At 39.5% G+C, this 22,868-nt stretch overlaps 2 protein-coding genes across 8 annotated transcripts in view; one reads left to right on the top strand and one right to left on the bottom strand.

Moving 5' to 3' along the window:
- The window catches only part of glra1 (glycine receptor, alpha 1), a 125,449-nt gene extending 114,637 nt beyond the window's left edge, over window positions 1-10,812 (top strand). For 3 of the 6 annotated variants that reach the window (XM_015036299.1, XM_015036298.1, XM_015036303.1), the window contains one exon: window positions 6,197-10,812. In XM_015036299.1, the coding sequence (XP_014891785.1) occupies window positions 6,197-6,505 (309 nt within the window). In that variant the 3' untranslated portion in view covers window positions 6,506-10,812. The remainder of the gene's footprint in view (window positions 1-6,196) is intronic. The other 3 variants (XM_015036304.1, XM_015036301.1, XM_015036300.1) reach the window with 1 other exon arrangement.
- Window positions 10,813-13,129: 2,317 nt separating this feature from the next.
- On the bottom strand, window positions 13,130-22,195 carry g3bp1 (GTPase activating protein (SH3 domain) binding protein 1). Of its 2 annotated transcripts, none has more exons than XM_015036296.1 (12): window positions 22,045-22,195; window positions 18,819-18,935; window positions 18,648-18,729; window positions 17,895-18,068; window positions 17,699-17,789; window positions 16,966-17,056; window positions 16,578-16,821; window positions 16,398-16,496; window positions 15,439-15,553; window positions 15,199-15,324; window positions 14,657-14,766; window positions 13,130-14,575 (listed from the first exon to the last, which is right to left on the bottom strand). In XM_015036296.1, the coding sequence occupies exons 2-12, from the start codon at window positions 18,911-18,913 to the stop codon at window positions 14,327-14,329; spliced, it is 1,476 nt and encodes a 491-aa protein (XP_014891782.1). In that variant the 5' UTR covers window positions 18,914-18,935; window positions 22,045-22,195; the 3' UTR covers window positions 13,130-14,326. The 2 variants fall into 2 exon arrangements, with proteins under 2 accessions (XP_014891782.1, XP_014891783.1); XM_015036297.1 differs by having other exon boundaries at window positions 16,587-16,821; window positions 22,045-22,193.
- Window positions 22,196-22,868: the final 673 nt, after the last annotated feature.

Genomic DNA, 22,868 nt, shown 5'->3' with positions numbered 1-22,868 from the left:
ATATATATATATATATATATATATATATATATATATATATATCTTCATCTAAACTGTCATGATCGTGTTTCTGTGTATTAATTTTTAGGGTTTTCTGTGTTCAGTTCTGTCCTGTGAGTCTGAGTCTTCCCTGTTGATTGTTTCCTAGGTGTGTCTCGTTCCCTTGATTACCCTTGTGTGTATTTAGTTCCACCTGTTGTCTCTGTCTCTTGTCGGGTCCTTGTCAATTGTCTAACGTCAAACGTATGTCTACTGCTGTCTACACTCTCCAGTGGAACTGCCAAGTCCTGGTTTGTGTTCGCTCGCATGTTAGTCCTGATTAGTCAGTTGCTACCGGCATTTTAGCTGTGCGCTTGTCTCCTGCCGTGCTGCCTGTCTTGGACTGTCTGAGCATCATTTTCATTAAATTCATCATTTTTCATCAAATCCTGGGTCTACCTGCGTTTTCTCCTCACCACCTCAAACCACCACCTCCATGACATAAACTTGCCCATATCTACATTCAGTTGAATCATTACCCTTCATGTCCATTGTTAAGTATGTCAGAGGGTTTGTTATGCTGTGGGCTTATTTCCCTTTTAGAGCAGGCAAAACAATTAAAAATACAACTTTGGTTGTTAGTTCTTTCAGCAGGACAATGATCCAAAATATATTACTAAAAATGTAATTAAATTGCAGCACATTAATCATAACCTGTCTCCAAATTCTCAGCAACAATGAAAATACATCATCCTCCCACACAGATTGAGAATTGAGTCTGTTGAACTGCAGATAGTCAAATTAGATTCAAAAAGCAGAATGTTGTGTGTCTGGATGCATCCTAGTTATGCTTGCCTATCATATTTCACTAATTAAAAAAAAAATAAATAAAGAGTCAGACAACTATGTCAGCATTTCAAACAAAACAGTCATCTCTTTAAAAGGTTTTAAAGAACTTTTAAGGATATTCAAATGTTGTCAGTTGCACAGAATCCACTCAGTGTTGAAACATTTGTCCTGAAACATCTTCAAAAGCTTGACCTGAATTGACATGAGAGGGTGATGGAGGACAAGAACAAAGAGTATGAAGGACGGTCGGAGATGAATTTACCAGACTAAAGACCAGCACAGGCAAGCTTAAAACATATTCTTTTCCTCTTCACTCATCTGGAAATGCTAGCAGAGGAAAATTATGAAGCAGGAAAAGGAATCCCTCCTCCCGGCTGCTTCAGCAGAGACTGATTCCAGCGCTAGTTGTGGCTGACGCGTCCTCCGAGTCGTGTTTTATGCAAATGCAGGTCTCTGAAACAAGGATCCAAGGGTAATGTTTGCAGAGGAGACGGCGCAGGCCTGACACCATCCTCTCTCTGCTTCCAGCTAATCTGTTCGATTAATCACATCTGCGACGGCACGGATACAAATGCTTCAATCACGACCTGAAAGCATGACGGATGAGTGAGCAAAGAGGTTCTGTTGCTGTCTTCTTCCCTCCTCTTCCAGTCTATTTCTTTCTTCTTTATCCTTTGTCCTGTTTTGTAGCTTTTTGCAAAGACTTTTTTGCTTTCAAATGTTTTTATTAAACTGAAAATATTTCATGTCTTTAAGTCTTTTTCTCTATTCACAATCTAAACAAATAAATATTTTAGAAGACCAAGGGGACAAAGGAATAAGAAATATATGCACCTGAATGCTGAAGAACTGAGACTCACTGAACCAGACTAAGTTTGTCCAGTCTGTTATTGGCTTATTTTGCTGAGACTGTGTGAACTGTAGCCTCAATTTCCTGAGCTAGCTGACAGGAGTGGAACACAGTGTATTTTTCTAATGCTGATTCGTCATGTTGGGCATTCAAAAAATGGTATTCGACATAACTTAGTTGTAGAAACTTGTTCTTTCGGAGTTATTGTTGGTTTTCTATAATCTGAAACCACTCTGCCAAATCTTTTTTGATCTCAAGACATTTTTGCAGACAAACTGTCACTCATTATATATATTTCAGCATGTATATTACATTCCCTGTAAACTCAAAAGATGGCCTTGTGTGGATATTCTAGTATATCATCAATTTCTGAAGTTATTACACCAACCAATCTGAAATCTAAATACAATTCGATATTAAAAGTCATGCAAATCTCCTTTTGTTCACATCCTGACGCTCAGTTTGAATTTCAGAAAGTCACATTCACTACATTTAGTTGGCTAAATGCACCTCATAAAACATAAGTTGAATGTAGATTTAGAGATATTCAACCCATAAGCTTTTCTCAGGACCTGGTTGGCAGTTGCATCAAAGTATTTATACTATTAAAGGCGGCTTTGCACCCAACGAGTTCAGGGTGTATCCAACCTTTTGGGGAATCGCTGCTGGAGATGAGCAACACTCTGAGCATAAACAGTTGAGAGATGAATAGACTGTTTTCTTTTGCTACAGAATGTGCAGAAATACATCATTTGTATGATTAAAATATAGACCTTGAAAGTGCATAAATTCATGTAATGACAAGACTTTTCATCCTTTGTTGCAAACCAGAATAAGACAGAAAAGCAAAGTGAGATTTTTCTAAAGCATTTATCTCCAGTGATTTACTCCTTCCATCTGTTCTCCCATGGACTGTTTATGGTCCTTTCTATGTTAATGGAGATATTTTACAATGGCTCACGTGATCCACCCTTTGTTTTTTTTGTTTTTTTTCTGGCATTAACAGAGCGTCTGTGTCCGCTTAGGAGTGCATGCACGCTCCTTCTTCCTCTCTTATTGTTCTTCACTGCCTCTTTTCATTCTTTTCTTCTCCTCCACCTCCTCCTTCTCTCTCGACAGTTCTTCTCATTGCGCCTCCACCTCACGTCCCTCCACCCTCCACATTAATCACATGGCAGGGAGAATAAAGCGGAGCATCTGTAATAGTTTCGCAGCGTCACTGAAGGACGGGCAGAGGTCGACTAGCGTCGCGGCTAATGCGTAGACTCCCTGTGTAGGTGTGTGTGTGTGTATTAACGGTAATAGATGACTTGGTGTGGACGCAAGGACAGAACGGGGACATTGCTTGCTAAAAATGGATCACTACCTTGTGGTGCAACATACATAAGTGTAAATGCACACATCTGCAGCTACACACAAACAATTGAATGCTAGTCATGCAAGCGCCACATACTGGGACAAGACATTCCCTTCTGATTTCACTTTAGTGATCTCTTTTGGCAATTTATTGGATATTTAGCCTCTTTTCTTCTTCTGGATGGTAGCGCCTGAGTCTAGCACAGGGGTGTTCAGCTGTCGTTTTTTATTGCTGGGTTGATTTGTTGTTGCTGCAGAGGTTTTGCGTCACTTAAGCTCCCTTGCTGCCAGCGGTTGTTTCCGATTTAGGCATCGGACCTGCTAGCGTGGTGATCATAAAATTCTTTTATCATTTTTCCAGTCCAAAAGGGAATGGTTAGATTAGATCTGCTGCTGGAAAGACTCCCCAAAATGACTCAAAGGGAAAAGAAAAAAAAAAAAAAAACAAGTTGCAAACATTCAGAGTCCAGACAAAAAAGATGACATTCAGACACCTGAGGGATTTTCTTTATGTCACTTTTAAGCTTGTTGTTTAAAGGCTGTTTGTGGTGTTTATTCTGGAGATAAAGCTTCCACAGACAGCCCACGTTGATGTTTGCTACAAACTCTCTGAAACAGATAAGGAAGTCGATACACCTGCTGTAATGAAAAGGCAGGGTGACAATGCAGATAACATTATCAGTATCTCATTGCCCTTGGGTGAAAATGTCCCGTGCATGGCGTCACCTTCAGTGCTTCTCATGTCAGTCAATCGAATCTATTCAAACACCTCAACTCACATCGTCACTCCCCTCGACTGGTGAGTGAAACACTTTGTGACTTCTAGCAGGACGACACAGCAGTGCTGTCTGCAGCCTGACCCGTGGTGAGCTCTTCATTCATTAATCCACTCCACAGCTCAACCTTTGCAAAGCTTTCGGCCACTTGTGCAAAGCAAGAGCATACAGAGATAGAAAAAAAACACACACAAAAAAAAACGATGAGAAGTTCAGCAGATTCCTGTTATTACTGGACGACTTCACTAAAGAACTGTACATACCAGACAAAGTGTACACATCTCTGTTAAAACATCTTAGTGAAGTAAGAAAAAGTCTAAAAAAAAGACTTGCAACTGTTTCCACTTTCATTGCAACTATAATTCAAGGAAAAGATTTATCAGATGAAAAAATTTAAAAAGAAGAAAATCAAACTGCAGTGATCTTCTTACATACATTTCCACAGTTTAATACTTTCTTGAGGCACTTTTTGATTCAGTTTCAACATGCAGTCTTCTGAAGCTTCATTCAGTTATGGGGAAACTGTCCTTGTAAGACTTTCCTGATATTTGCACACTTTTATTCTTTACCTAAAAGCCATAGTTTGGAGAGAAGGATCAAAGATATCTCAATGTACAAAGGTATCAGTCAGGAGAAAAGTACTGTTTTAATTTTCTCCCACCAGATTTGACTGCTTTCCCTTCAGAAACTGGTGAGCTGAAACATCTAGTGTGATAAAAAGCAAGAACAAAATACATTTGTAAATGGTAAAATACTTTTCTACAGTACTACATGTTTCAGTTTATCTAACAAAGTTTAATATCAGATAAAAATAAACTGAGTAAAAGCAAAGAGTGGTTTTCAAATGGTGCTCTCATTTCTTACCTTCTGTTTGAGAGCAGAAATGTGATATTATTTTACACAGGATGACACACACCTGCCAGACCATCTTCTTTTTGGCAGATGTCCTCATTTGTCTCATCAGTCCACATGTTTCCCTAACGATCATCAAGATGTTTTTGGCAAATATGAGACAAGCTTGTGTGGAGTTGTGAAATAATCACATTTTTGGACAGTTTCCAATGCCTATGCTTCACCTATTCCAATCTCATTCCTCACTGTAAAAGCCTGACAGCTTCTACACATGGAGTCCTTGCATCCTCCTCCCATTGCACCTCTAATTAGCCTCGTTTTTCAACAATAGTTAGGTTCAGGTTTGTCCTGCTTACTTTGAAACCCATTTTAAACACCAGCCAAATATCATAACTTTTCCATCTCCCCTTGGCCATCAGTGGGTTTTGCCTTGGAGCAACTCTCATAGAGGCCATTTTTGACCATAATGTTTGGTAATGTTGCATTTTGAATGATGAACTGAACTTCATGTGCCATTCTGGGTCATTTTGTGACTTTCTGGATGAGTTGTTTATGTGCTCCTGAAGTAAGTTTGACTAACCACCACTTATGTGGTTTTCAGCACATCCATGTTCTTATACATGGGTTGGTAACCCTTTCCTCACTGCAATATATCAACCCTTCTTTGATTTTTGTATTTATTTGACACCATCCAGCCTATTTCTTGTTGTCAAACAGATTCTATTAAGATGTGTTTTTTTTATTCTACAGGTGTGATAGGAATTACACTTTGGTTTATTTAGTGAAATCAAGGTTAGTTCATGATTTAACAAGACAGGCAATTAAATTTTCACATAACGCAGGTTGATCTCGATTCCTTTTTCCCTTAATAATTGATATCTTCATTTAAAACTAGATTTTACTGAATTGATCTTAGTTACTAAACTCTGTCTGGTGATCTAAAACTTGTAAGGGGGCAAATAAATTTCCCAGTCATAAAAAAATGAGTTAAAGGAGAGCTTGCTGCTTTGTCTGATCAGCTAATTCTTGTTTCCTAATGTCAACAAACAATATGATTTTGACATTTTCCAACACTGTAAAACAAAATAACTTCACATAAATTTAGGAACAGAACTTTGTACAGTTTAATCATATGCAAAGTGCAAAACAAACTGCAAAACGATGCAAAACAAAGAAAGTGAAAGTCAGTGGCACATAGCAGCGACGTCAAACTGAGGATGATGTGGCAGCATCAAAGTTCAGCTTCAATCTAATAACAATGTGAATTCACAATGGTCAGCTACAATGTCTGCTATAAACACAAATGGCCTTATGATCTTGAAAGCGCCTGAACACTTCATGGACATTTTCTGGTGTGCTTGAGCTGAGACAAGATGCATAATTGGGCATTGATAAACTAAAGATAATAGAGCCTTATCTACTGTAAAGCAGACATGTTATTGATGTATCTTTCTCTTGTTGAAAATTTCTCTGCCGTGTCCCTGAACTCATAAAGAGCTCTCAACTGTGATGTTTTTTCTCTGGTTCCTAACAGCCTGAGTCTTGGCCTGTGTTGCAGGAGGAGGACCCGGGCGACGGGCGCTTCAGCTTCCCCGGGTACGGCATGGGTCCTGCCTGCCTGCAGGCCAAGGATGGCATGGCCATCAAGGGCAACAACAACAACGCCCCGACCTCGGCGCCGCCCGAGAAGAGCATTGAGGAGATGAAGAAGCTGTTCATCAGCCGGGCCAAGCGCATTGACACAGTGTCCCGCGTGGCCTTCCCGCTCGTCTTCCTCATTTTTAACATTTTCTACTGGATCATTTACAAGATCATCCGCAGCGAGGACATCCATAAGCAGTAGCCGAACGGAGGAAATGGGCGACAGTGACGTGAAGCAAAGAAAGCAGCAAAACAAAGTAAAAATATGAGACAAAGATGACTCCAAAGCAGATATTATTGCCCCTCTTTTCCAGCCATACCTCTTATCCTCTTCTTTCACCCTCTTTCTCTTTGGTCAAAGATTTGCTGCTTTTTGTGGCCCCTCCTTTGAGCCCCATTTGACCAAACCGTTTGAAGCTTTTTATTGCTTTTTCCTACCTTTCTTGCCCTCCTCCTGAACCCCAGACCCTTTGTCCTGTCTCTTTAAAACCCCTTAACAGTCCGGACCAGTGCAATAGCAATGCAGTAAAATGCATGATATATGAATGTGGCAATATACTGAAGAAGAAACGTGAAAAAAATAAACCTAAACTTTCCAAGACACACCCAGGAAACCGTTTGGGAGTGAACGGACTGGAACAAAAGGAGACAAAAAGATCTTGTATTTAATTTTAGCTTTTTTGTGAAGACAGAAATATAATTCTATACGGAAATATGACGTAGGGATGGATGGGGTGGGAAAGGTGCAAGAGGCATACAGCAGTGTAATATACTTATTTATCATAATTGGAAGATATATGGACCATGTCTCCAAGGGTGGACATCTGGAACAAAGGATGTTTAACCCCAAAAAAGAAAAGAAAGATGGCGGTTCAGTGCTTCCACTAAATTAATTGATGCAAGGATCATGCATTCTATATATCTAGATTTGCTTCAAACATGTATTGCAAGCACTTGTCAGAGCTTTCCCTCCCTCCTGCTGCCAACACCACAAAAACTGCAGAGACACTTGAAGTTTGTCGTTGCTGCTGGACTAAGAAAATAAAACGAATACAAGATACTAAAAAAAATAACGGACACCCAGAGCTGATTAATACCTGTGATCAACATCTATCAGTTCTTAAATACTGTCACTCTGCATCTTTGTGGTTTTTTTGTTTCGTTGTTGTTTTATTTTCTTTCGTTCTTTTTTTTTTACTATAAATACTAATTAATATATGTGCCAACTAAACTTGTCACTTGTGGCTGTGCGACGCTCGTCATCTCTGACTTGTTCATCTGGAGGGAGGGCGAGCAGTTTGATGTCTTTTGTTTTGATCACTGAGATTTCAGTTCAACACCATTAGCCGAAGAAAGACCAGCTCGATCCTTGACCGGAGTAAAAAAACGCAGATTCTGATTCATTTTCCTTTGCTGTTATTGGTTGGGACTGAAACATTCACATGTTTACATCTTTGTGCTTCCTTGCTTCAACCCTGCCTCAATGTGACGCCAAAATCCCCACCCATCCTGATCCTGAGCAAGAGGACAAACGTCTTAACTCATACATAAAACATCGAACTTTACGAGCATCTCATCCACATGGACCAACTGTAGCTGTGAACTTCATGGAACTGCATCATCACACACAGAGTGCAACACCTGGATTTATTTCACCACACTGGATGGGATTTGATCAGTCAGGCTGGTTGAAGTGATCGATTGATAATTTTGCTTTGCACCAGGCTTCTCTATGCAATGATCAGTATATGCAATTTTAATTTTTACTTCTTCACTGCTCTTCCATCTCAAGTGGTTACACTTTAACGATTAGAGGTGAGAATGCCAATGTACTGACCTCTTTAAGGCACTTTTGGCCCCAAAGCATGCAGATGCCTGCATGAAAAACTGGTCTGTAAAAAGAAATAGACTGAGCTAAATCTGACTAGATATTAAGATTTTCCCCATGTTTAATGCACAAAAGATTATTACGTCTGCATATTCTACGCAGAGTATCCTTAAGTGCTTTTATGCTTTGAAAATGTTTAAAAATGCTACAATTCTGGGAAATTACCAGGTTTTTTAGCAAAGAAAAATCTAAAATGTACCTGAGAGATGTAGTTACTGTTGTAACATTATTTAAGAAAGATATTTATTTATTCTAATGACATAAAATGTCTTTTAGCACCTAGAAAAACAAATAAAAGGCTCAAAGATGTATGAATTGAGGAAAATCACTGGCTTAGCATCATTAGCCAGGAGCCGTATTGTATCTCTAGTTTTGTTGCCAGGTTTTATTCATGAAAGTAAGACCGATCACTCATTGTTATCATGCTCTAAGAATGATACATCGACACACATACATTATATTTTTAGAACCAGGTTCAGATACTTATTTTCTGTATGGAACTGAAAAAAACATGGTGCCCTGGGAATATTAGAGCCTTTTGTAATGTTCCTGTTATGTGCCATATACATTTGAAGAATATAAGGTTCACTTCATGGCCAGCCACATTATATTTATAGCTTTTGCAGTTTTTACTTGTAGAACACATTTTCTGAATATCCTAAAATAGATCTGATGGTACAGGTTATCTGTCATATCCAAAATCTGTTTTATCCCATCATGAATATGTCCCAGGCTTTGTGAATGAAGGTATGCGAAACTGATCTGAAGGGCTATGCCACTCATTGACTCCTTCATTCTGATTCTAGATTTTAAAATAAAAAGTGCCATAAAAACACACATCACCCCAAAATACTATGCATTTCATCCAAAATACATTTTTCTAAAACTTGTTCGCCTGGACCTCTTTGAGTCTTGGTCTAAAGTCTAAAGTTTGTGTAGGTCGTCCATGTTTCATTGATAACTAAAGGCCAGGTTGCAGGGACAAGACATCAAGCAGAGACACCCAGACCCGTCTCTTCCCTGCTACCTCCTTCAGCTCACCTGGGGGAAGCGCAGAGTCGAGAAAATCCTTCGCCAACCCAAACCCTAATTCATTCTGACACCAAAACCGTCTTGATTAGTTTTAATGCTGAGAAGTAATTAGTTTTCAGGTTGGCTCCTCAATTAAAGCCAAAAACACTTATGGTTCAGGTCTGACCTACGCTGATATGACATAGGTACGTAGAAAAGAAAGTTATTTGTCAGGTGGCACATTTTCTACTGCTTATTGTGATAAACAGCCAATAGAGACTGGAGATTTGCTGGAGATTGTAAGAAAATATGGCTATACAACCTGGCTCTCTTGAACTGAGATTCTTTAAAACAGTTTGAGGGTTGTGAAACTTCTGTGCCAAATAATGAAAAGGACCAGCTTTAACTGTTTCTTGACTCAATTTGTTTACAACTAAAACAAGAGTGCAGAGGGGTTGTTGCTAACTAAATAATTTTGAAGCCTTTAATAAAATAGTCCATCCGAAACCAAAATAATGTACCAATATTGCTTAATTTCTGCAAACTCAATTGAGTTTTGTGATTTTACGTCTAGAAAATTCAGTAGCAAAGAAAAGTACACACAGTTTGTAAGCATTCCAGCTATGTTTGAAATCACCAGAGGTTTTTAAGGCCTTTTGGTAAAAACAGTTAGCATTCAAAGGAAGACCTGGTTTAAGTCAAGAACTTTGCAACATTCCTTCCTTTTGACCAAACGTGATGATGACGGTGATGATGGTTTGACAACATCAAGTTACCAACAATCAAAACTTCCTCTGCAGTCACAGTAGTGATGTTTTATGCAGGCTTAAAATTCACATCAAACCTCAACAACCAGAATTTGTCACTAATAAACTGAAATGCTTAATGAGTGAGGGGAAACAGTAAATGTCAAATAAATCCTGGAAGGTTCATTTTAATATTATAAAGTCCCAAAACACATACATTTTTTATGCTTCCTTGGATATTTTTCAACATGTAGCCTATTTGCAAATAGTTTTGCAGATGAAAGTTTAAAAACATATTGTGGGACTCTCAGAGAATCATGAAATGATTTAATCTGTCTAATCAAAGTGGCAGCTGTAAGATAAACAGTTTAGCTTTAACATATTATAAAAAAATATGAATTCATTATTCAAAAGACAGAAAGTTTAATCTTGTGCTAATCTGGGACTATGGAAATGAATTCTTTATCTCTGCGTGTATTAATGCCTTTCTGAATAAAACTGAAACCAGAATAAGAAACCGGAGAAACGGGCTCCGTCTCATTAGAAACTAATTTTTTCTTCTGTGCCATAAACACACCAACTTGAATCACTTGTGTTCATGAGCCAGCATCCGTTTTCCTGGAGCACACACATGCATCTTCTTGTGCCATATCGGGGTTGAATATGCAACCAAAAAACAAGACAAAGAAAATGAACCCACAAGCATATCATGAGTTTTTCAATCACTTTACATGATTCATGAGCCTTTCCTCTGGCATTGCTCCTCTGTGTATCATAACTTCATCATCAGCCTCATATTATTGTATTAGTCATTGATTATAATGTAAAGGTTGGAGTTGCAAATAGTATAATATGTAAAAAAAATATTGGGTTTATATTGCATCATTGGAAAAGAATAAGAAAGATAAGTTTATCAAGAACAATAAGTTTATCAAACTTTCATTTCTAGGCCAGATTTTAAAGAAGCACGGTTTAATATTTTGATGGTTATTGATTTCGAGGGTTTTTTTTTTTTTTCTTTTTTTTTTGTTGTTTTTTACAATTTTACGCCCCGAAGGAAAAGGAAAAATACAGTGAAACCTGAATTGCTGTGAATTAATGGAATTACTATTATTCATTTATTGATCTTCTTTGCAAAAGTTGGAATGGCCTTAATTTTGCTTTACCTGCTTCTATTGTGTCTGGCACAAAGTGCAGCTCTTTTTAATTTGCTAAATTTCTGATGCTAATTATGGCGCTTATATAAACTGAGAGTGCACATCAAAGCAAGGTGAAAAAGTTCTGCGAATTCTGTTTATTTTTCATTAATCTGAGAAACTATATTTTGCATGAATATAAATAAAAATGGCAGATATTTTGGCTTGTACAAAAAATGTGAAGCAATTTGAAGATGAAAAAAAGAATGTACTGTTTCTGCTGTATCTGTATATATCTGAATATTTATTAAAAAAATGTCATACTACTAATTCTATTAACGATTAAAGGTTTTCTGGACAAAAATCTCTTTACCTGTTTTTGAACATTGTCAAGATTGTTGGAGTTGGATCTTCTGCTTTCTGTTACTCGACTCAAGGATCTGTGTAATCATTAAAGAAAAAAGTATTAAAAATCGCAAATAAACGTTTCCTGTCAGGTGTTTTTATTCTTTAAGCAGAGTGAGACTCTGAGCTTCTGCTCAAACTAATGTAAAATAACCCTGTCTGATATTAATATTTAATGTTTTCTATTTAAAATTTGAAACAAGCAGTAGGCAAATAGTATCACAGCTCTTAAGCTGTTTAACATTTTGTCAAATTACAACCACAAACTTTAATGTATTTTATAAATCATAACACGCAAGTAGTTCATAACTTTAGAATAAAATTTTGGTTTTCTAAATTGCTACTTACCTTGCCATGAAGCCGATTTAACATTTGTCACAAACCATTCAGCACAAAGTTCCTCTAGTTGGATGTGACCAAACCTGAACATTTGTTGGCCTCCATGCGTAACACGGCCTGCTGTGCTCGCTTCAGAGAAAGAAAATAAATGGCGCTGAATGCGTGGAAATGAATGAAGAAATCTTTTTGAAGGTCAGTAAGAGACTTGAGACTTAAGCAGACAAACATATTCTAAACATGCAACGTTGATATGGAGAAACTGTAGCAAAAGAGCGACAAAGATTTCTAAGTCCAGCGCAGGAAACAACACAGTGCAACAGGCACATCACAGAGCTCAATTTGGTCTCTTCTTCAAGTGCTTGTTTTAAACGTGATGCTTTCAGTCAGACTGATTAAAAGCTGAAAACAAGAAATCAGTGAAGACAGTTGATCAGAAAGCAGAACCTGCGCGTCGCAGTGGGTTTGTCGGGACTCTGCCATCACCAGGACAGATGAGTACTTCAGCTCCCTCCGACTCCAACTGGTTTCCTGCAGAAAATCAATGCTAATCATTTAGATGGAGGCTCTTCTAATACATCTGAGGAGCCTCTTGAAAGTCAGTGCACTCGACTAAGAAATGAAACTCTCTGTAATTCCTGTCTGTTTTCCAGAGTAAGCATCAAAACGCCCAGCTGATTGTGTTTGCGGTCCCGATAATTAGATGTCCTCTAAAAGGAGGAGCAGGAACCGAGAGCAGAACGACCAGATGTACAAGCAGAGTGAAAACATTGTTAAATTATCCTACTTCAATTACAATAACTTTGAATTTCCAAACGCATGTCTGTATAAAAATGTTTAAAATCCCAGATCCGAGTTTGCAATACGTACTTCAGCTGAGCTGCAGTACCTTTAAGACGACAGTAGGCGTCACTGTTGGACAGAATAATTTTGTGAGGTTTTCTGTGAAAGTCTGCAGCTTTACACAGAAACATAAAAATGGATCCAGATGTTCACATACCTGAGCACCTTCCCACCTGGGCACCTTCCCTTTTCATTTGCGTCTTTTGAAATAAAACCAGTTCATAGCCGTCTCATGCAGCTACATACCAAGAAGAAATAATTTACAAATTCTTTAGATTCGCAATATGTTGAAATGTATTTTATTTTAGATGGTTATGGTTTACAGCTGATGAAAACCATAAACAGATATTTGTCCCCCGATTACTTTTCATAGGAGAACTTGGGACAAAAATCTGCATAAAATAATCTTGCTGTGTGAACTAGGTATACATAGATTTTAGGCAGATAAAAACCAGACCAGGTTAAAACAGTAAATTGCTTTTAATTTAGTTCTCTCATCGGCATGTGAGCTTATTTTTCAGATGACAAATGAAGTGCATCGGTAGTACAAGTCTGACAGGTTTTGATACATGCTCCATTCAGACAACATTACTAAAATAAAACTACAACATTTCAGCTCTTTGACCTGATAGAATAAAAAGACAGATCCATCGCTAGATACAACGGTGGCAGCAATACACAGGATTGCCCAAGCAGTAAAAGTACACGTTCCTTTAAGAAACAGGGAGAGAGAACGCGAAACATCTGGGTTTACAAATCCCCAATTCAAGTAGTATTTACCCTTTTTCATGTGTTTGTGTGTTCTGATTTGACAAATTCAAGTTTAGCAATGAAAAATGGCAAAAAAAAAAGTTGACTAAAAGTCCAGGTAAAAACACGTGAAAGCAATAAAAACCATCCAGGGCTGATCCAACTGCAGAGCTGGTTACGTCTCCTGCACAAACCGATGTCTGGATTCAGGAGGGGGCGCCATCAGAATGAGAGGAAACAGCTGTTCACCGGAGGAGCGACTCAGCTTCAGGAGAAAATGCAGACAGCAGTTATGGTGGATTCATTCTGTTTTCTCTAGACGATCAGACCAAAAAAAAAAAAAAAAATTCGAAGAGTTTTTTTTTTTGGTGGGGGTTAAAAGTTGAGACGGCGAACTTGCAAAGCATTCAGAACTCTTTGTGTGGGAATGCTAAAAACAGTCTGCATCAGCACTCCTGTCTCTTTAAATGAGTCTCAGCATCCAACAGTTTTCCCCCTGAACAGTAAAGATGAGTCCCTGGAGCGTGGAAAGGTGGGACTCTGCTGTGGGACAGGCGGTGGGATGGGGAGCGGCTTTGGAACAAACAGACGGATGACTCTGCCGCCTGAATTCAGCAGATGTGACTTGATGTTTAAAAGTTTGACCAAAAACTTGAGCCGAAAACATTTAGGAGACAGAAAAATGCAGAAATGAATCAGAAGTCAGGCAACGCATGAGCAGCAACCCAAATTCTTGACTCCAAATCTATAATTCCTGCCGATGTTCCCTCCTGGATGTAAAGGGAGGTTGTCTTTTTTTTTTTTTTTTTTTTTAAATTAATTTAGCTTTTTCCAATCAGTTCCTGTTGCAGAAAACTCAAAAACCAGTAAAGACTGACTCCAGATGGATGATCTAACTCCGGGTGGTTTTACTGACGAGGTGCAGAGTAGCGCCCCTCTGCGTTCCCGGCGCCCCGTCCAGAACCAAAGCTGGGTTTCTGTGACATGCCGCCGCGAGTCGGGGGTCCCCTCGGTCCCCCGCCGCCTCCAATGCGCTCTCTGGGGCCGCCGGGGCCCCCTGGACCACGGGGCCTCATGTCTCGCCTGTCGCCCTCTCTGGCCGACCGGGTTTTCTTCTCCTCCACGTTTAGGCGGACATCGCCTCTGAACTTGATGGGCTGATGGAGACAACAAATGAGATTATAATCCAGGTAGAACAAAGCTCAGCCTCCCCTCAGACTAAAAGCTGCCTTTCTTACTTTGTTGCTGAGGATTTTCTGTACAGGTTCAGAATCGTCAAACACCACAAAGCCGAAGTTTGGGAGCTTCCCTCCGCTGTTGATCCGCAGCTCCAGGACATTCCCGTACTCTGGGGGTAGAAATGTCACATTTTTCCATGAATAAAATCATTTTTAATGCAATTCAGCTGTTTAGGCTTCTGACGAATACAACCAGACCCTTTCCAAGCCAGTGCCTTACTGAGAAGCTTTGAAACTACTGTCCTCTAGAGCCAAAACAATCAGATTAATCGATAAAAAAAAAAACGTGTTTATTAATCGATTAAGGAAATGCTATGTTGCATTTTAGGCAATGAAATTCAACATGTTTATTTTCTTATTGTAACTTATAGATCTTTTATTAAAAAAAATCCACAGAACGCGCCACTTTTTTATTTATCCAATTCATTTCCAGAATAATCGATTAATCAAGAACTAAAATAATATTTAGTTGCAGCCTTTCTATGCTCTTGCTAAACTGTTAGTTCTATTAAAGCTGCTGTTGACGTTTTGCTCCAACTTACGTTCGAAGAACTCCTTCAGTTCCGTCTTATCCACGTCATGCGGAACGTTTCCCACGAAGAGCTGGTGGGCGTCTGGGTACCGGACCATCCTGCGGCCCTCCACCTCACCCTGCTCACCTTCACGAACTGAAACACAAACAGGAAACGGCTTACTAAAATATACAAACGAGATCTCAAACCAGCTGCGTTTCCTTTCAGAACGTGAATCTGAAGTGCTGTGTGGCATTAGGCCGGCTGTACCTGGCCTCGGCCCCCTGTTGGGGGGTGGAGGGCCGCCGGGCCGCTGCTCTCTGGGCCTCTGGTCCCTCTGTGGTCTCTGTGCTGTCTGGGTCTCTGGCTTTCCTTCCACTCTTGGCTGCAACAGAACAGGTTTTTATTAGACCAGGAAGCCATCTGATGTTTGGATTTAGGAAAGAAATGAATCATTACTTGAATGTGCTTCAAATTAGTTTTAGGCTAATAAACATGCAAGTAAAAACAATTGTAAAGTTGGCAAAATAAAGGGTCCAGAGGGAGCTGTGACAGCCGCTCTGGGGAGAAAGGAATATTCTGCTGATCACAAATCTGTGACTTTTTATGAGGCACATTTACCAGAACAGAACAATTTGAAGACCAGCAAGTTTTTTTGTTTGTTTATAAATCGAGAATGCTTACAGTTTTGTGTCCAACATTCTGCTTTGAAAATCTGAGATGTGAAGCTTCTGCATCATCAGGTTTATTTGTGCAGAGGTCATGACTGCATAAAAGGGGTCGTCTGTTTTTGTGTCCATACAGTTTTGGTATAACAGTCTGACACTTCACCTTAAAAAAAAAAAAAAAGCTGCCTGCATTTCTTTTCATGGCATAAAGTCTCTTCTGTTTTGTCAACACCTTTGAATATGCTTATGAGTGTAAACAGTCTAATGAGCTTATTCTGAAAGATTATTGATATAATCCATTGGTATCAGTAAATCCATTTCAAATACAAACATTTGATATTTTAATGCAAGAAATGGACCAGAAAGTCATGTCAGCTTTTTTCCAAATTATATTTAATTTTCACACGAGCCTCAACTTCTTTATACATCAAACTGATATTATGCATTGATCATATCAGCATTATGATAAAAACTCAACATACAAAAATAAGTCAAATGTGATCAGTCCAAAGACTGATTTAAATTAAAGAAGCTGACCAATAGAGTGCGAGTTAAACCCACCTGTGCTGTGGGAGTGGCTTTCACATGTGGAGGGAATCCTGAGACTGGGACAGCCCCACTGGGAGGGAGGTTCTTACTGGTAACCAGTGCCCAGGAGAACTGGTAAGGAAATAAAGAGTGAAAATAAGATTTCTAGCTTGCTAAAGCGTTTTCTCCGGTTCTTCCCACCTCCACACCTACCCTGTTTACCTCTTGAGCAGGGGGCGTGGCCTCAGCAGGCGCAGGCTCTGTGGTGGGGGCGGCGGCTGTGGAGGAGCTTTTCTCCGTCTGATCCTCAATCGTGAGCGCTTCTGTCTGCGTCTCCAGCATCACCTCGGCCTTCAGCTCCACCTCCGCAACCTCCGCCTCCTTCTCCGCCTCATGCTCTGGTTCTGGGCTCGCCGCGGCTTCTTCCTCCTCGTCACCAGGAGCCGCTGGTTCTGAACTGCAAAAAGATCATGTGGATGTTGGTTTGGAGCAGCCGTCAGGGACGGTGCTGAGGTTTAGTGACGCATAGAACTACATTTTGGTACTCTATTATAGATGAGCTGCAGGAAAATTAACTAAAAACTAACGGGTAAAACTGTACCAAGCTGTTGGGTTGTAATAGGGGGCAGACTCCTCTGGGGCCACATCAGGGGACGGGACCCTCTCCAACTCCTCCACCTCATCTTCAGACTCTGAAAATAAGAGAAAGAATTTATAATCTTTATATCTGAAGTCCATTTTATTATTTTTCCAAATTCCATTTAATTTGTTACAAAATGTTATATTTTGAATGTGAATTCCATTTTAGCCATATTAACCCAAAATGCATGTAGTTATGGTGTGAATGAAAAAAAGGTTAGCCAATAGACAGAGTTCAACATTTACTGTTATTCTGTTTACAAATATAACAAATTGCTGAGCAGGTTTCACAAAATGTTAAAAAGTGTTTCCCCCTTATTGTTTTAAAATGTATCATATTACACAATTTCTGCATCATAGAAATCATACTATCACAATCCATCTGAGTCCAATAAGAAAACAACTTATTGAATATTATTAAAAATCCTTTTCTAGTCATTATATTCAAAAAGTGAAATTAATACATTTTCCTGAAAATTACGCAAAACCATTTTTTTAATATGAGAACGTTTTTTGACCTATGCAAATTAAGTTTGAGCATTTCTCCATTAGTCTCACAATAAATAGTTTCTCATTTACCGTACCAATAATAAAGATTTACTAAAGCATCTGTGACAGAAGACAAAACGGAGGACTTCCTCAGTACTTCAGCCAGAACCGCGGCTGCAGAATCTATAAAAAGAAAACATTCGCACCTTCTGGAGGTTCAGAGTCCGAGTCGCCAAACACCTCGTCTTGGTAGCGAAACACGTCGTTGTGGACGTAGAACTTATTTGCAACAGTACCCTGAAACGACAACAATAAAATAAACACCGTTAAGAGTCCGGACATTTTTACAGGACACACAAAATCTACAGCTGAAGGTGCGTGCGTCTCAGTCTGGGTGCCAACCTCGGGTGCCAGAACAAACGTCTGCATGAACTTCCTCATGGGCTGCATGTTGTTGGACAGCTCCCCCATCACCTGGACCACCACACCTTCGTTCAGGGTGGCGTGGGCGTCCACGTGTCGGATCTTTGTGTGGCAATCACGGAAACTCAGAGCCATCACCCTCTTATGGATCTCCTGCAAGAAAAGACAGGAAGAAAAATCAAAGATTTGGACTTCCACTTAAGAAAGGTTTTACCGATTCTAGAAGCAAGTGATTCTTTAGAATACCAGGGATAAAAGTGGAAATACAGAGACGTCTGTATTTGCTGATCATTGTGATTTTGGTCAAAACATCTTTCTCTGTTAGAAAATGATAATAGATTCTATACATAATTGTAACTTCTAGTCCTGTGAATTCTGAATTAATTCAAAATGCTCAAAAATTAAATTTTAATCTGCTTAATTGTTTTGAAAAAAATATAATTTCAATAATTCTTTGACATTTCTTTAAATATAAACTGGTGGATTTTGATGCAGCATGGAGCCTTATAGAATTGCTTCAAATAAATGTTTTAAAATCACTTGCAGTCTTTTCCCCTTATCAGGGAATCTCTAACTGTTTGAATAGAAAAATTGGTTTCTGGATTAAAAATCGTTTCTGAATCAAATCTTGACCCTAAAAATCAGAAAGATTCACACCCATCTGTAGTGAAAAAGGTAATTCTAGTGTGGAAATAAGTCCTAAAATGTCTCCTGTTGGGTGACGCCACTTACGGCTTGGCCATAAACGGCCTCCAGTGGTTTGCCGTTGCTGTCCAGGCCGCCGTGCACGTAAGACGAGTTCTTTCCATAAAACCTGAGGAAACGGACAAACGGGTTACTCAACAGGAAGGGAATTTAGAAAGCAGGATTTCTGTCTGGTCAAAGAGCAGCAGCTGGTGGTACCTGTGCAGGTAGTCTGGGGCCTGGTTCAGGAGTGTGTAATACTGTCGGACAAACTCTCGCCCGACCAGCTGGGCACTTGGCTTCTCCATCACCATTTCTTTGGTCGACTGGAAATCTCTGCAGGAACAAAGCAGACGAGCTCGTCAATAAGTAAAGAAACTAGTTTAGTAAATGATCCAACAGATTTATGTTTTAAAGTTTTGGTAACAGCAATATTAAAATTCAAACTGCAGCAGGCTGTTTGGATCCTGTTCTGATGACTCATCTACACCGACGGGCTCATCTGTAATCCCAGGAGTCATTTCCAGTGAAAATCACTTCGGGTAAATACATCCACCCATTTCACAAAAACATGTTACGTCTGACTCAATATGGCTTCTCTTTTTTTTTTTTTTTATTTACTTGTTGGGCCAGTGGCACTCGCTGCGTTTCATCTGTAAAACTGACTGACAGCCGTTTATAACCACATCCTGGGGAAAACAACTTATAACCTGAACAAAATTAACATTTCTCCTCATATGTAGTGTGAGAACGAAACTGGTCAGACTTTTTCTGGCTGATTATTTCAGTATTTCCTCTTGGGTGTGAGGTGTTGATTGCAATTTCTGTCCTAAAGCTACAAAAAAAAAAAAAACTGCAAAAGCTCTCCACCCAGGAAGTAGTTTAGTTTTACATGACCACTTTGACTTTTACTGAAGAATTTGTTTTGCTCTGAAGGAAAAAAAAAAAAAAAACCTCCGGTTTACATTGCAGTTTTGTTCACCTATTTTTTATTTTTTTTGAAACAATGAGTTTTCCTTTCAATTCAATATTTGCAGTAAAAAGGCAGACTCTAATATTGCTGATGGAAGGATAGTTCATAAAAAACGAGGCATGCTTGAACAGAACGACATTCTTCTGAGCTGCAAAATGCAGCCACAGCTCAGGCTGCCATTAAGAGCAAGTTGATATCCAGCTCAATATCTGCTGGTTAAACTGGAAAAATTACATTTACAAGCAAGAAGAAAATCTCTCCTTGGTAGTTTTTGTCAGTATTATTAAAGCAGAAACCACTTAAGAGTTTTAAGCCAAAATCATTTTGATTTGTGAACTGGAAACTCGTTTGGGTCCAAAAGCGTTTTTCTCCTAGCAGGGATGACGGTTTACAGACGACACAAAGTCAGCAGTTCCATTACATCCACATAAAATAATGCAGACACACTTTTTTCCCCTACTGGTCAAAGTCAGGCTGCAGCTTACATTTCAATCTATCAATTTTTCCAGTAATATTAATAATGATGCCAGAACCTGAAAAAAACTTTGCTGCACCCAGGAATTGACTGAAATGGACTTTCCAATATTTTGTAGTGTTTTCAAACAGTCAGTACTCAACAGGCTGTTGCCAGGTAACCAAAGAGTGAGTGAGTTAGTTGATGCCATCAACCTTGCTTGGTTGAGCAGTTTAAGTCTTAATCTGTCTACATCTCCCAGAATGCTGTGCAGTTCTGGATTAGAGTTCAGTGAAATTATTGACAATTCTATCACCTTAATCTATTGACATTGACTATGTGTAACACAACATATATTGTTAATTATTTATTTATTGCACAGGTCAGAGGTTCCTGTATTTGTATAAAATATGGAACACCTACAATCCTTTCATTTTTTTTTTCCACTTGAACCAAAGGACTATTATGCATTTTATGTTCTCCTAATGCAGCAGCCCTAGCACCATTGAGAGCAAAACAATGTTTTCCAGCGAAGTCACCAGATCAAACTGCTGCATCTTTACATTATTGTACTAGGACAGATGTAGATGAGAGCAGTACTTTATCCACTGATGCCCCATCGACCTGCAACAGGAAGTCTGGAGTCCTGACTTCATTTCCTCCAGTGTAACACTAACGATCCCCACCACTTCAACAATTTAAGGATACAAAATGTTATTGAATTGATGTCCCGTTACTTTCACAGCGCTTCATCACAATCGATCCAGCTTTGCGTAATGCACCAGAAGTCTTTACAATTTTCGCGCCGTTTGCTTAATGCACGATCTAAGATGTTTTACATGGATGGATTCCTGAAGCTACTCATTAACTGGAGCATTAGTGCATGTTCAGCTAATCTGAACACATTCTCTAGAAATGCTCACAGTAAGTCTGGGGAGTTAAAGCCTAGCAAACATTTGCAGGGTAGACAACGTTCTGTTTATTTGCTTGAAAGAAAATAATCGTAACTCCGCAAAACGACTAGTTTCTATGCACCACATGCTGCTAGAACATGTTATTCAGTAACCGAAACGAAATGTTCTTGTCGGCAACAAAGCCAAGAGCCATCTGGTGGTCTCAAGGACCCCTTCCTTCACAGCCAGCGAACATCAACTGATCCGTACGGAAAAGCGCTTTGGGACTCGTGTGCAGTGAAATATAGCACGTTTCCATTCGCTTCGACTTCATTTATCCTAATTTATATAAAATCAGCCTCATTTCCTCGGCGTGGTCAACAGTGCACCTACAGCACGCAGACAAAGGCCCCGCCATGCCGGTTGTGATGGAGCTGCTTACCCCGGCCTAAACACATGCAGGCCCCGCATACTGCGGGGACATCGGGCCACTCAAGCGGCCGTTTCCAGATATAACTTGGCCTCACATGGCACGATGCCGCCATCGACCAAGGGGCTTAAAGGCGACAGCTGTAGCCGCCTGCGGCCCCCAAACCTGGGCAGGAGGATCCTCAGCAGCACGTGTCCTGGACCGTTCCCGGCCACGCTCTCTGCTGCAGGTGACCAGAGCTTCCCCGATTTAGATTTTATTTTAACTATACAAGTTAAAATGAAGTCCTACTTATTAAAACGCCACCAAAAATCTGATTTCGGACACGATGAAGATGATATAGACGGGAGGGAGTCACAATTGAGAGGCTAAATAGGAGCTAGAGTAGGGCGGTGGCTACTTCCTGGAGCGCAAAAGCGAAACTGATGGATTTTTCAGACGCTTAATTCATATGAAACGATTCTACCACTATTTTTAATACTTATAGGCTTAATTGTTCATAACCTGCAACACTATAAATTTAGAGCATTTTAACAGGGTAGCTTAATGGCTCCCTACAAAAAATGCTATTAACCCTCACATGAACCCCAGAGTTTAGACAGAGCCCGACCCAGTTTAGTAAATAACCACGATAAGAGAAGAAACTGAAGTTGTTATTACGAGATATTAACAATCTGTAGATGGAATGGACTTACCAACTGGTCAGTTGTATTAAAAACTGTTGCCTTTCAATCGGTTGATTCTTTGAATTGCCGTAAAGGCTGTCGGAGAGCTAGCGGATTCACAACGTGCTAGAGTGCCCGGATACCGGTCTCACCTCCGCAACCGAACAACAAAATCCCGCCTCCTCAAACATTTCTAGCAAATGAAATTCGATGTTAAGACTAATAAACCAATCGCTTGAGGGGACCACAAGGAGGGGCGCTAAACAAACCCAATCCACACGAGCAGAGGAAGGTGCGATGGTTTTAGGAACTGGCATACACCGATGTTGTTGAGTGGCGGCGCACCGGTGGGGTTTTCCCGCTTGGGGGCGACAAAAGCATTCGGTCAAAGTTTAAATACGTTCAGTCCTTCACTGTATGCGAAATGTTTGTGAATCCAAAAGCAAATTTATCTAGAACTACGCGGTCTAAGTAGAAACATTATAAATGCTATCCAGTGACTGCAAATAATATGTAAATATCCAATTTTGAAATATAAATTTCCATCAAAAACTACTAAGCTAAATAAGCTATTTTGGTGACCTGCTGTACCCTGCCTCTCACGATAATAAGCGGATATAAACAACGGATGGACGGATTTTCTATTAGGTTCATCATCAGGTTCAAAACGTTATATTTGTCCAATAGTTGTATGTACTATATAAAGAATTAAATGCATCCAGCATTAAAAAAGTAGGTTTCAATTGGAAAATTACTGAAAATCAGCAATGAAAATGTCATAAGAGAGCTGGCTTAAAATTTCATGTGCAGTTTTCTAAAGCAAACTATTAATTAGTATTATTGTAAAAATAATT

The sequence above is a fragment of the Poecilia latipinna genome, unplaced genomic scaffold, assembly GCF_001443285.1.
Source record: "Poecilia latipinna isolate Pla-1442-1.1 unplaced genomic scaffold, P_latipinna-1.0 Scaffold364, whole genome shotgun sequence".
Lineage (NCBI taxonomy): Eukaryota > Metazoa > Chordata > Actinopteri > Cyprinodontiformes > Poeciliidae > Poecilia > Poecilia latipinna.
Note: the sequence above shows the minus strand (reverse complement) of the source record. Positions and strands in the feature narration are given on the sequence as shown.

Coding starts and splice junctions, on each gene's coding strand:
- g3bp1 (XM_015036296.1), bottom strand. CDS start 18,913: ATGGTGATGGAGAAGCCAAGTGCCCAGCTGGTCGGGCGAGAGTTTGTC. Junction 18,069..18,647: donor AGGCCGTTTATGGCCAAGCC/GTAAGTGGCGTC, acceptor CTTTTCTTGCAG/GAGATCCATAAGAGGGTGAT. Junction 16,822..16,965: donor TATTACAACCCAACAGCTTG/GTACAGTTTTAC, acceptor ATCTTTTTGCAG/TTCAGAACCAGCGGCTCCTG.